The following is a 13,041-nucleotide window of genomic DNA, read 5'->3' on the forward strand; positions in this document are numbered from 1 at the left end:
CAGGCTGATGAAGCCAACAGCACCACATCATCTGCAAAATCAGTGATGAGACCCTGAGGCAGTGGTGGGCACAGTTCTACTAATCCAAAAACATTTGTAAATCCTAAAATCATACATGTTGGTTCCTGTCTGCTACATATTTTGCAGCAGTCAGGCAGCTGTGAGGAGCTAAGTTCAACTCTACCTCAGCAGAAGGGCCCTGGCTGCCAGGCTGCTACAAATAAAAAGAAGGCAAAAGGCATATACACAGTAAAACAGGTTTGACTTATGGTTTGAATTAAAAACCAAACTAATTCCGGGTGGTTTACTGATATTAAGGTTAACTTTGTCATTTTTACAAAGTGAAAATATAACACATATCCTTTAATTTTAAAATAGTGCACTAATTCTGAAGGTTTGAACATTAACACACACAGATGCCAAAAGACATTATGGGAAAATCAGCCTCCTTTCATCACTGATTGGTTGATTTATTATATGTAAAAGCCAACATACAAGTTACTGTAATGTGTGTGTTGTTTTTTACAAATAAATGTGTATTTATAAAATATGTCATTTTTTTCATTTGTAAAAAAATAAAAGGCATTTGCAAAACTGAAAATTCTGTTTGTAGTGTGATTCAGCTCAATGGCTGTGTGATATTTGGGTGGGCGCTATTCACATTGCCATCCACTAGGTGGCAATGTTCTATGCATTTTGACCCATCTACTATCAATAAAACTGCTTTATTCATTATGTCCGCAAAAGATGTTAGCGGTTTAAAAGTTATCAGAACTAAATTTATCGGAAGATAATTGGTCTGCTGATGTTTTTCAAAGTTGGCTGAAAAGCTAATCATCTAATAAAGCGTTAGCTTTGCTAATTAGCGGTTAGCAGATTAGTGGAACTGTGCCCACCACTGAAGCTGCACCGGGGAGCTGTGGCCTGAAGGGCTTAAGTACCTCAAGGGCGGCAACCCTTGAACACAGTGGTGGACACCGGTGGTCAGGGAAGCCGGCTGACTGAAGTAGTCCCCATCTCACCACCAGATGGTGACTAGTTCACAGCTCTACCTCTCTTTTCACCCAAGTGTCCAGAATATGCGGCCTCAGATAAGATGATACAATCACAAAATCGATAATCAAACTTCGGCATAGGGTGCTGTGGTACCATGTACACTTATGAGCATCCTTATGTTCGAACATGGTGTTCGTTATAGACAGTCCATGACTAGCACAGAAGTCCGCTTGGGTTTAGATCAGGGAGGTCGTTCCTCCCAATCACACCTCTCCAGGTGTCTCTGTCATTGCCCACGTGTGCGTCCCCAGCAGGACAGTCGAGTCTCCAACTGAAGCCTTTTGCAGGACTCCAGTTATGGACTCCAAGAAGGCCGACCACTCCAAACTGCTGTTTAGTGTATACGTACAAATAACAGCGCTAACCAAAGGCGCAGGGAGGCGACCCTCTCTAGCATAGTTTTGTTAAGCCAGGGACTATCCCCACACCCGCCTGGCACCTCACACCCTGGGCACCTCCATAGAAAAATATGGGCTAACTCATATTAAGTAGAGTTGTTCCAGAGCCGAGGCTGTGCGTGGAGGCGAGGCCCACCAGATCTAACTGGTAGCGCTCCACTTCCGTACAGTTGACGTTCCACGCCTCCAAGAGCTAGCCTCTGCCACCTGGGTCTGGTCCATTGAGGCCCTTAACTTTCACTGCCACCCTTGGGACAGCGCACCCGACCCCAGCAGTTCCCCGTGTGGGTGGTGATCCCACAGGGTGGAGATGGAAAGTCAACATAGCCTTTTCGGGCTGTCCCCGACTGGGCTCCATGGCAAGCCCAGCCACCAGACGCTCACTGATGGGCGCGCCGTCCAGACATGGCTTCAGACGGGGCCCCTGGTCTTCCTCTGGGCTGGGTCACGTTTCCTCGTTTTTCCATGGAGTCATTGTGAACCATTCTTAGTCTGGCCCCTCACCTGAGACCAATTTGCCATGGGAGACCCTACCATGAGCATGAAGGCTCCAGACAACACAGCTATCAGGTTCATTGGGGCACACAAACCTTGCCACAATGAGAGAACCATCACCTAGCATAGCATGTGCTTGTTTAAATTTGGGTTATAATGCAACAACTACAGTACCCATAGTCTGATATTTGAATAATTTTATTTTGTTTGTACAGAGGACCTACCCTACATAAAGTGTCCACTGCACAAAGTCCTAAAACTCAGCCCTGTGGCATACGGTATGTCCTAACTTTGTTTATCATGCAGTTGTAAAGGTGCACCTTTGTTGTGTTGTGATGGATTTCCCCTCTGTGTTAGGGTGTAATGTAGAAGTTTTTGACTTGAAGGTGGATGCCGTCAACACTCACGTGGACCGACCATTGGTAAGCTCGTAATCTTTTTTTTTTTTTTTTTTTTTTTGCGTGATGTGTCACATATGTGGCTTTTCCTTGTATGTTTATGTGGGACGCCAGAACCGGCCAGTACAGGCCTATTTTTACAGCATCAGACCACAGCAACGCACTGCTGTTCTTCATGCAAGTGTTATGAGCTGAATAGTCATTCTTCTGTCATGCATCCTGGACTTTTTAATTTACTTTAAACCCTATAAATCAAACCGGGTCACTCCGGGGGGGAGAAGTTGTTATTTTTTGCTGTTTTGGTTAGTGCGCTTGGTTTCAGTGTGGAAGGTTTCCAGTTCAAACCCCACCCCTGCCACATTTCTTCATGTCATGTGGTATTGCGCCAGGAAGGGCATCCGGCATAAAACTTGTGTCAAATCAACATGCAGATCCACCTTGGATCTGCTGTGGTGACCCCAAGTGAAAACAAGGGAGCAGCCGAAGGGACTTACTTTTTGTTGACATAATCCTGTGACATCTAAAAGAGATTTCGTGTTAATTTCCTAATCGTCCAACCTCCATCTGTTATTTACTTGCACAGTTTGTGCAAATTACTGTGTAGGGTGTTATCTGAATCCTGTGCAGTGGGTGTGAACACATAAACACTGATTTACTGAGAAACCAGTCATTAAATGGGCTGAAAATTGTGTGGTGAGACAAACTCCAACAATGGCTTTTTATGGATGTTTATGTCAGGAATTCTTTTTCCTTCTTTGTCCTCTCACATTCATCTTAATGGGGTGTACTCATGTCTGACCTCCTTATTGGATTAATCATTCAGAACAGGAAAAAAAACAAACCAAAACAACCCCTAATTAACCTTTTATTTTTACGTACTCTGCACCAACCAGAATAAAGTTAGACCGGATGCTGCTTCTCCAGCCTTTACCCGATGCAACAGTTTCACTCCTCTGTCCAGCCAAGACCAGCTCAAGCGACCTCGTCTTTACAGCATGGGCAACAATCCACAGACTCACATTTCCCAGCCTCCCATGTTCCACAGCATGAAATTCTCTGAAGCATCTAAAATGGCAGAGTTACCACCAAGTGAGGTTAGTGTTTATATTTTTAGACAGCATGAGGTGTAGGGATGGGTGGTACACCAGTGTCATAGTCATCATCTTTGTGATAGTGTGCCACGACATGTATTGCATAATGTCTTCAACACCGTGAAAAATCAGTTTTTCCGCAATAATAGTACAGAGAACTTCCCACCAGGCCAAAGATGTGTTTTTCATGATGCTGTTGGAAAATGATGCAGTCATGGAAATTAGGTTAAACTGTGATTCTATTGGGTGAACTAGCGGGCCTTTGTGCTGCAGGCTTGTTTAAGACATAGTAAGACCCTTTGGCTGTTCCCTTGACCTGCTGGGTCGCCATAGCAGGTCCAAGGTGGACCTGCATGTTGATTTGGCAGAGGTTTTACACCAGATGCCCTTCCTGATGCAACTCCAGATTACATGGAGAAATGTGGCATGGGTGGGGTTTGAACTGGGAACCTTCTGCACTGAAACCAAGCGTATTAACCACTTGGCCACTACCCTGGTTTAAGACACAATGATGATTAATTAGACACAACCATAGATTTGTTAAACATAAAACTGTAAAAACCTTTGATTCATGAATTCCAGGTACTTCATGCATTGTTAAAAAAAAAAAAAAAATGTATGCAAAGAGACAGGGCATAATTCTCCTAAAACCTAGAAAAAAGTATTACCTTGATAGAATACCATCACAATTCAAGATGTACATGGGATCCCCAAGACATTACTGAACATCATAGCCAGACATTTTTCCCCAGTCAACACTGGTGTTCTTCAGTGGTGTGTTCTGGCTCCTGCACAGTTCAGTGCTTGCACGGACTAGCTGTTAGGTAGGGTTTTGGAAATCTGTGACTTGGATGGTTTTGTTGTCCAGAAAAGGTTCACTGGCCTTGATTTTGTGGACGATGCTGTAATCTTTAGGGAATCTATGGATACTCTGATAACAGTGCTCGAGAAGCTGAGTGACGAATCGGAGTGTCTGGGTTTGCAGTTGTCCTGGATCAAGACTTAGATTCAGGGTTTAATGACTTCCTGGACTCAGCCATCAAAAGTTTATCTGTATGTGGTGAACTGTTGAACTTGTTAGAGACATTCACTTATCTCAGCAGTGACATTCATGTCTCTGGGTTCTTGACCTTAGAGATTGAGAGGCGCCTGAGAAGAGAGTCATGATTTCGCTGGTGAGAGGTGTTTGACGATGCCAGTATGTTTTCTGGAGAACAAAAGTCCAAATCTTTAGGGTCCTGGTGCTGCCTGTCTTACTGTATGATTGTGAGACTTGGACACTAACCAGTCACCTAAGGTGACGACTGGATGTCTTTGGTACTAAGTCTCCTCTGAGGATCCTTGGGTACCGCTGGAATGACACTGTATCAAATAAGCGGTTACTAAAGGGAGAGGAAGATGTGGAGTATCTCTTGCATTTTGACCATGTGACCTGTTTCTCCGTGCACGATCTGGCATGCAGATGCCTGAGTGTTGAGGACCCCAGTGCCTGGAGAAGGCCCAAGGGATGCAAACATTTCACCTGGCTGCAGCAGACAGATGACTGTTTTAGAGATGTGGGTTGACCATTTGTCTGCCTGAATGGTTGCCATCGAGGATCCAAGGCATTTTACGTGGTGTCACAGTCCAGAAAATGGAAAATACTTTGATATTAAAGAGGAGAGGGTGTACTTCTTCTAAAGCCCAACATTCTTCTGTTGATCTGTTGTGCCAAAGCACATAAAACCCAACACGAGACCCAGCCTCTAATATGAAAAATGTTTTCATGGCAGTTGTGTACAATAAACAATGGGGCCCTTCAGGTGTTCTTGTTTTTAACATTTCCTTGATAAAGTGTAATGTTTATTTAAAGGGAAATAAAGTACTGTTTATTTTGTGACACTCACACTTTTTACTAGCTCAGTTGAGTCAGCGCCAGTCAAAACAACCGCCTCGTTTCTGTTTTTGCTTTGGTATTTTTGTTAATGCTGTCTGTGTCGGCTCTCTTCTTTCCATCCCACAGGAGGCTTTGAACGTTTATGGTGCAGCAGAGAAACCGGACTTTGTTCAAAGTTAACGTGGGTATTTTCAGCTTTTTTCTCTTATTGGTTCAGCCTGAATATCTACATTGACAGTTTCACACATTTCTTCTTCTTTTATATTTTTCCTCAGGCTTTGCTCACCACATCTGAGGACCAGAGCTATAAATGTCTCACCAGCTTCAGCTATTGAATGAAGCTCTGTTCCCTTTCAAAATATTTATCAAGTCCTGCTTGTGTTATCTTTTCAGTTTTGTTATTTGACAGAGTGCATATTTAAAGTCTGTAAGAACTTCTTCAAATCTGAGCTGTGAGCCAGCAAACATTATTACTGTAAGATTCACTTAAAAAAAGAGAATTAAAACCAGCCCATTAGTTCCTAGAACACTCCACATATCGTAGTGTTTAGTCTTATGTTGCATTAGCTGTAGAACATGTTGTTTTTTAATTTTATACCTTATACCTTAGTAGAGGCTATCGCTGTCACACTTTGTAAACGAGTGTATTTACAGTGCATCCGGAAAGTATTCACAGCGATTCACTTGTTCCACATTTTATTATGTTGAAGTTCTACACACAATACCCCATAATGATAACGTGAAAAATTTTGTTTTGATTTTTGTATATATATATATATATATATATATATATATATATATATATATATATATATATATATCACATAAGTATTCACAGCCTTTGCCATGAAGCTCAAAATTGAGCTCAGGTGCATGGCCTCCAGGCAAAATACAGAGACTGAGCCTCAGGAGTTACAGGATGCCACACTAATGGAAAACAAGGCCAACTGCACCCACAGTCACAAAGTAAACACCACATCATCAAATGGACAGGACACAGCTATGGACAAACAGCCCCGCAAGCACACCTCTGACTGACCCAGAATATCGACCTCACCATCTGAGGCTCTGGACCCCACATTGGACCCTTCCTCATTACCACCACTGGATCCCAGTCTGGAGTCTTGGTGTCAACAAATGAAGCAGGAGCACCAAAGACAACAAGCTATCAGAGGAGGGTACGTGAGAGAATTACAGGGAGTGACTGTCAAACACTTGGTGTGTTCACTATAGTCGTATGTAGACATAAATGAGGAAAGGCTACATTTTGAATTCCAAAGCCCTTTTGTTTTGTGAATACAGTTAGTTCATTGCTTGGTTTTGAGTGATGTGCGGTTGTACCATCAAAGAGAGTGGTGATTAAAGCAGACTTCTCCCAGCATGTTGTTGAAGAGGATAGAGCTGATGAGGTGGCTGTTGGCTACAGTGTCAGAGAGGAACGTGGGAGGATAGATGGTGGCGTTAAAGTCATCGTGGGGAATCTTAACCATGTCCTGTATAATATAACTCCTGTATAATAACTCTCAAAACTCCTATACAGAACCATGGCCTTATTATGATGTAGAACAGGGGTAGGCAACCTGTTCCAGAAAGAGCCATGAGGGTGCAGGTTTTCTTTGCAGCCACTGACTCCACCAGGTGATTTTACTGATTAATATCACTTTGAGCAGATGGAATCAGTTAATCAGTGAAATCACCTGGTGGAGTCAGTGGCTGCAAAGAAAACCTGCACCCTCATGGCTCTTTCTGGAACAGGTTGCCTACCCCTGATGTGGAAGATGATTCATCATGATTGAATCAATAATTTAGCACCAACATCATCAAGACTCGAGAAGGACAACATGACACTATGAGTCACTATGAGTTGGCGTTTATTTCATTATGTGAATGTTACAGTTCTCAACCATGAACTTAAAATGTGCACATATATAGAATATGCTACAGTATTTTTTTCCTGAATTGGTATCCATATAGTTTACTGTGTTACCTGGATTAAACTGTCAGTGATATGGAGTGATCCCAGATTTCTCACTTCTCCAAGCAGTAGTTGAACTGGTTTTCATGGCAACAACATTTGAAGGGAAAATCTGCTTAAGAGCATGTTTATTTAATGTAAAGAAGATTAGATGACAAGAGTAAAATATAATTTCAGGAAATCTGTCCAACCATTGACTGCATAATTTTTGTGTGAGGCAGAAGTTGATATTGGAGAAAATATTGTCAAGATACCCTGACTCGGCAGGACGGAATAATTTATTCACGCATAAATAATGTATTAATTTAAATATTTCTGTATTTTACTTTAACCTGTAACCAGGTCCTTGGCTGGTACTTTCTCTGAATATTGAGGAATAAATGATAAGGCTGTATAAATGATGATAATACAGTAGACACTGAAAAATTATGACAGTGACACTGACACATTTGTTGCTTTTCATTGGTTTCTACTTTTAAGAATTTGATTCTCTCACTCAGATGTCTTTTTCAGTTTGTTGTGGTCTTTCAATTTGATTTTTCTGGTTGGTTTTATGTGGCACTCGATAATTGTAGTCCTGAAAGGACTTTTTTGTATGTGTTTAATGTGTTGGCTCCTTTTTGCCACCCCTTCTTCATTTGTTGCCTTTATATTTGTATATTCTGTATTTAAAGTTCACATCATCTCACTAGGTTTCTCGTAGTCCTCAAAGAATGTGTTACTGCGCTGGGGTCTGCCCTCTATTTTTACATTCAAAGAACCAGACAAACCAGATTATCGTGACCAGGCTCATCAGATCATCGATCAGCCCATTGATCTTGGATCTTTTTACTGACTTGAAGTATAGAGGACAGGGCAATACATTGTGAGCTAAAAAAAAAAGAAAAAAAGAGAGGCTTTAATGCTATTTTAAAATCATTGCGCACAGTGACATGTTACATTAAAATGAATGTCTTATTCTGCATCTCTTTAATTTTTTTTTTTTTTTAATGTTCTTGTTTTTGTTGAGGTGTGGATGTAAATGTTAAGATCACTGGGAGTTGCCTTCCTGTCTGCTAAGCTTTCCATCCTTAATTAAAAAAATCTCAGTGATGTCACTGGGCAGCGTTTATTTTTATGTGACAAACTATTTTCTCAGTCTTCACTTACACATGTTCAAAGCCACATCCTGATTTTACGCTCTAGCTGTTTATGTGAACTTGATGTGAACAAACTGATATTATCATGCTACAGTTTACCAGTGAAAATATTTTTTTCTTTACTGGATGACGTGATCACACTGCTGGTGGTTATTGGAAGCAGACAAATGGCACGTTTAACTTTCTGTGGCTGTGATTCATGTGTAATGTGATGAGACGTTGCTGGTTAGTGCTTATTATTTTTTATTTTAACCCAATCTTCAATTACTAAAATCTGCAGTAATTGCCACAGTTTAGCAAATCAACTAACAACTAATTATCAAAGCAAACTTTTTTGTGAGAGGGTTAGTTTTTTTTTTAGCTACTGGAACTTCAAAAACCATTAGTGGTACTTTAGCTTCCACTAAAGCTATTTCCGTTAACTTGAATCAGCTAACTGTTTCTTTTCTTTTAGTAAAGTTCTGTCATTTTTCTTTTTTCTTCGTTTTTTCCGGACCAAATAGAAATAAATTGCACTTTTTGTGTTATCCTTGTTGTGTTTCTGTGTTTAAAATTTTAAGTCCTTGTTGAATTTACAAATAATTTAAAAAAAAAAATCATGTTAAATGGACTGTCAGGACAATGCACATGCATTAATTACATGATTAAAATTATTTTCCATGTGTGTATTTATTTCTTAATGCTTATTCTTTGAATACTTTTATGTACTGTGAATAATCTGTATGCTGAGTGTGAACTACTGTTGAGGTTCATTTGTTCATTTAATTATTTATGTAGATCCTGATCACCGTTTGATCTGGGCATGCTAATAAACCTTTTTGGGAACATCTATGTTTATGCTCCATTATATTAAAACAGTTCAGCTCTGTTATTTGGGGTTTTAGACCAAAGCAAACAAACAAACTCAAAGGTATGGTAAATTCATATTATGAAAGTTAGCAAAGTTAACTTTTAGGTTAGCTGTGCCCACCACTGGTTATCTTTAATGTGAAAGTAAGTTAATATTGAGTTGTTTTTTTTAAACTTTAACGTTCTCACAGAAAAGTAAATCACATTTCATTGAGATGCAAAATGAGTTAGAAAAAGGGAACACTGCAGGCTTTTATATGTGAAGAGGAACTTACCAAGGAGTTAAAGGGCGGCTGGATAAACAACACAATTTTTGGTTGGTTGGATGAATTAATTTGGATGTTATTTCCATCCTTACTTGGGGAATGTGACACAGTGAGTTTACCAACCTTGCTTGTTCAACATGTTAGAATTTGTAGTGTAACATAAGGATCTGCCCAGTGATGATTTCGACATAATGGCAAATCCAACCTGTGTGATCAAAGGCTTATGATGACGTGTAGACACCATATTCAAGACAACTCTTCATGGTGATGCATATTACTTGCAGTTATTTCCTGGGATTAGCAGAAAGCAAACAGGATTAATGTAATCACTCAGTGAGTGAGTGAGTGGGTCTGCAAAAATTCCATCAGCGACTCCGTAAAAACTGCTGCACAGGGCTGGACTGGCATCTGAAAAGGGCCCGGGCACTTTTTGATCATTTTTGACCATTCAGGTGGAGGTCAGCAAGGTAACATAACACTATACAGTGTACAGTAGTTAACTTGTGTAATGTACCTCTGTTCTGTCATTATTTTTGGCCCTTCATTTCCAGTTTCTATGTTGCCCATTCATGAGTGTGTGTTCTTTGATTTGTGACATTGACTTGCTGTTGCATTTTCTGACCAGCAGATGGAAATATAACCCCATACAGTGTATACAGTTATTATTGACAAAAACCTAGAATAGTGATCACAACATTTATGTATGTTGGAGCTGTGGCTGTGAATAAACATGATTTTATTTGGCAAACTGTCGAGGACTGTTTGTTAACACTTACAGATGCTTGTGAAATCCACACCTCCTCCTCTTCACTCTCTACCACCTGTGCTCTCGACGCCGGTCCCGGGCTAGTTTGAAATGACGGACCGGCGGCCCCACTACCCGAACCCAAGGTCGAGCTTGTGGTTTTAAACATATCTGTGATTTTGGCACATTTTGCTGCGTCGTCTTTTAATTTCTGTTTTCCTTTTGCTTATCAGCTCCACTCTTTTGCTTCTTCATTTTGCGCAAAACTCTCCATTCTCCACTCAAGCTCGGACCGAATAGCCAAAACTTTGAGTGATGACTTGGGTCAGGTGGGGGCCTGTAGGGAGGGGCGGGCCTTCGAGAACCAAGGAATTTCATTGGACTAGCCCAATGTGCCTCAGGAGAAGCATCCAGTGGGTCACTATGTGTCATTTTTTACCGTCGCAATCAATAAAAACTATAATTATATACATATACTTTTTAATGACAGACCTGAGGGGGCCCAAAATGTGCAAGGGCCCGGCGGGATTTGCCCGGTACGCCAGATAATCAGTCCAGCCCTGCTGCTGCATGTGTACCTCTGAAATTGTGGATTGTGACAGATACATGTGAGGACCACTTTACCTCCTGTTCTGGGTTATGTTAGCATCTTTTAAATTTTTAGCAGTTAGTCTTTTGTGTATTAGTTCTAATTGCCTGTTCCTGGTCTGTGACTGCATCTGATACAGTGCAGTGATTCCTCAAGTGTGGGCATGGCCCCTGGTGGGCTGCGAAGGTACTGCAGGTGAGCCATGACAGGTCATTAAAAATACATTTTAAAGTCTTTATTTTTCAATTATTTATAAAAATGACAAATGGACTGCATTTATATAGTGCTTTTACATCAGCATCAGATGCTTTACAATAATACCTCACATTCACCCCAATGTCAGGGTGCTGCAATGCAAGGCGCTTACTACACACCGGGAGCAACTAGGGGATTAAGGACCTTGCCCAAGGGCCCTTAATGATTTTCCAGTCAGGGTGGGATTTGAACCAAGGATCCTCTGGTCTCAAGCCCAACACTTAACCACTAGGCCATCACTTCCCCAATAAATTTAAATTATGTAACGATAAAGCCAAGGGATTTAAATAATGTTATTCTTCATTTATCTGAACTACTCACACACTCTTAAGGGTCACAGGGGGGCTGGAGCCTATGCCAGCAGTTGTAGGGCGTGAGGCGTGGTACACCCTGGATTGTATGCCAGTTTGTCCCAGGGCCACATATAGACAAACAAACACATTCACACCCACACGCACATCTATGGACAATTTATAGATTCCAGTCCACCTAAGCTGTATGTCTTTTGGATGTGGGAAGATGCCGGAGCACCCAGGGGAAACCCACACAGACACGGGGAGAACATGCAAACTCTACACAGAAAGGCCACAGGTAGGAATCAATTCCATGACCTTCTTGCTTGTTTTTTCTTTTTTTTTTTTTTTTTAAGTGCCTGGTCTTGTATATTTGTATAATGCCACCACCACCTCTTGGACCTCACTAACATTCTGCAGTTACTAGTCTCCAGCTGTCACTTGGGATAACATAGTGTTGTGTAGTCTGCTTGTGTAGCCTTACTCTCTTGGGCACAAACTTGACAACGTCTGGGATGGGAGACAGGTGCTCTGTCCACAAGGATATAACCTGTGGCCTCTAGCGTCTGTTGCTAGAGCGTCTTTAGGCCTTGGGGGAGTGAGGTTTATAAACGTCCGCACAGTGCCACTACTACAAATGCCCATTTGGATACCCCACAGATTGCAACATATAGTAGAGCAGATAACTGAAACAATCCTACAAATGGTGATAGAAGCAACAATTTTGGGACAAATACTCCTTAGACATTACTCTTTTAAAATAAAACATGATTGGGCATTTGAATTTTCAATAGACAGCCAGGTAGGAGTCCATTGAAAAATTACACAGGGGTCAAAATTAAAAGATGCTCCAATCATCTTGAAAACTATACCATATTATTTGTCTGAGGGTAAATATTCCAAAAAGATATAGTTTGGACTGTCTGTGACTGAATTCTATGGAGTTACGGGATAAAAACAGCAAGAATAGTGACAAAGGTCAGTTTCATTTTGTACAGGGGTCAAAAGTTAAAGTTGCTCCAATTTTGGTAAAACGTGGTGCAAATATTGGTTGAGCTAATAGGATTAAATGGAATAGTTTTGACTGTGTTGAAGGTTTGTTCTGCAAAGTAAAGGTCAAACAATGTTGACATCCATTGGATTTAATGACATGTGACATATCTTAACCTGTAACATGATAACTAAGCATGACCCATGGTGCAAACTAATTCCTTTTTAAAACCCTATCAAAAATGGTGACAAAGGTCAATTTCAGTTTGCACAGGGGTTGAAAATTAAAGTTGCTCCAATTCTGGTGAAACGTGGTGCAAATATTGGTTGAGCTAATAGGATTAATAAATGGAATAGTGTTGACAGTGTTGAATGCTTGGTCTCCAAAGTAAAGGTCAAACAAGGTCTATGTTTATTGGATTCTATGATATGTGACATATGTTACCCCCGTAACATGATAAGTAAGGATGATACATGGTCCAAACTATCCATCCATCCATTTTCTTCCACTTTATCCGGAGTCGGGTCGCGGGGGCAGCAGCTCAAGCAAAGCCGCCCAGACCTCCCGATCCACACACACCTCCCCCAGTTCCTCCGGGGGAACCCCAAGGCGTTCCCAAGCCAGC

The 13,041-nt window shown here is 41.1% G+C and overlaps 1 protein-coding gene and 1 long non-coding RNA gene across 7 annotated transcripts in view; one reads left to right on the forward strand and one right to left on the reverse strand.

Moving 5' to 3' along the window:
- The window catches only part of LOC117512698, a 589,105-nt gene extending 584,086 nt beyond the window's left edge, over nt 1–5,019 (reverse strand). The window contains exon 1 of the long non-coding RNA XR_004561360.1: nt 4,976–5,019. This is a non-coding gene — a long non-coding RNA (uncharacterized LOC117512698). The remainder of the gene's footprint in view (nt 1–4,975) is intronic.
- Nucleotides 1–6,052, forward strand: part of LOC117512692 (6-phosphofructo-2-kinase/fructose-2,6-bisphosphatase 2-like) — a 34,407-nt gene extending 28,355 nt beyond the window's left edge. For 2 of the 6 annotated variants that reach the window (XM_034172852.1, XM_034172853.1), the window contains exons 13-17: nt 2,165–2,227; nt 2,307–2,371; nt 3,241–3,441; nt 5,441–5,495; nt 5,590–6,052. In XM_034172852.1, the coding sequence (XP_034028743.1) occupies nt 2,165–2,227; nt 2,307–2,371; nt 3,241–3,441; nt 5,441–5,494 (383 nt within the window). In that variant the 3' untranslated portion in view covers nt 5,495; nt 5,590–6,052. Of the gene's footprint in view, nt 1–2,164; nt 2,228–2,306; nt 2,372–3,240; nt 3,442–5,440; nt 5,500–5,589 lie in introns of all 6 variants that reach the window. The other 4 variants (XM_034172854.1, XM_034172855.1, XM_034172856.1 and 1 more) reach the window with 4 other exon arrangements.
- Nucleotides 6,053–13,041: the final 6,989 nt, after the last annotated feature.

The sequence above is a fragment of the Thalassophryne amazonica genome, chromosome 6 (assembly GCF_902500255.1).
Source record: "Thalassophryne amazonica chromosome 6, fThaAma1.1, whole genome shotgun sequence".
Taxonomy (NCBI): Eukaryota; Metazoa; Chordata; class Actinopteri; order Batrachoidiformes; family Batrachoididae; genus Thalassophryne; species Thalassophryne amazonica.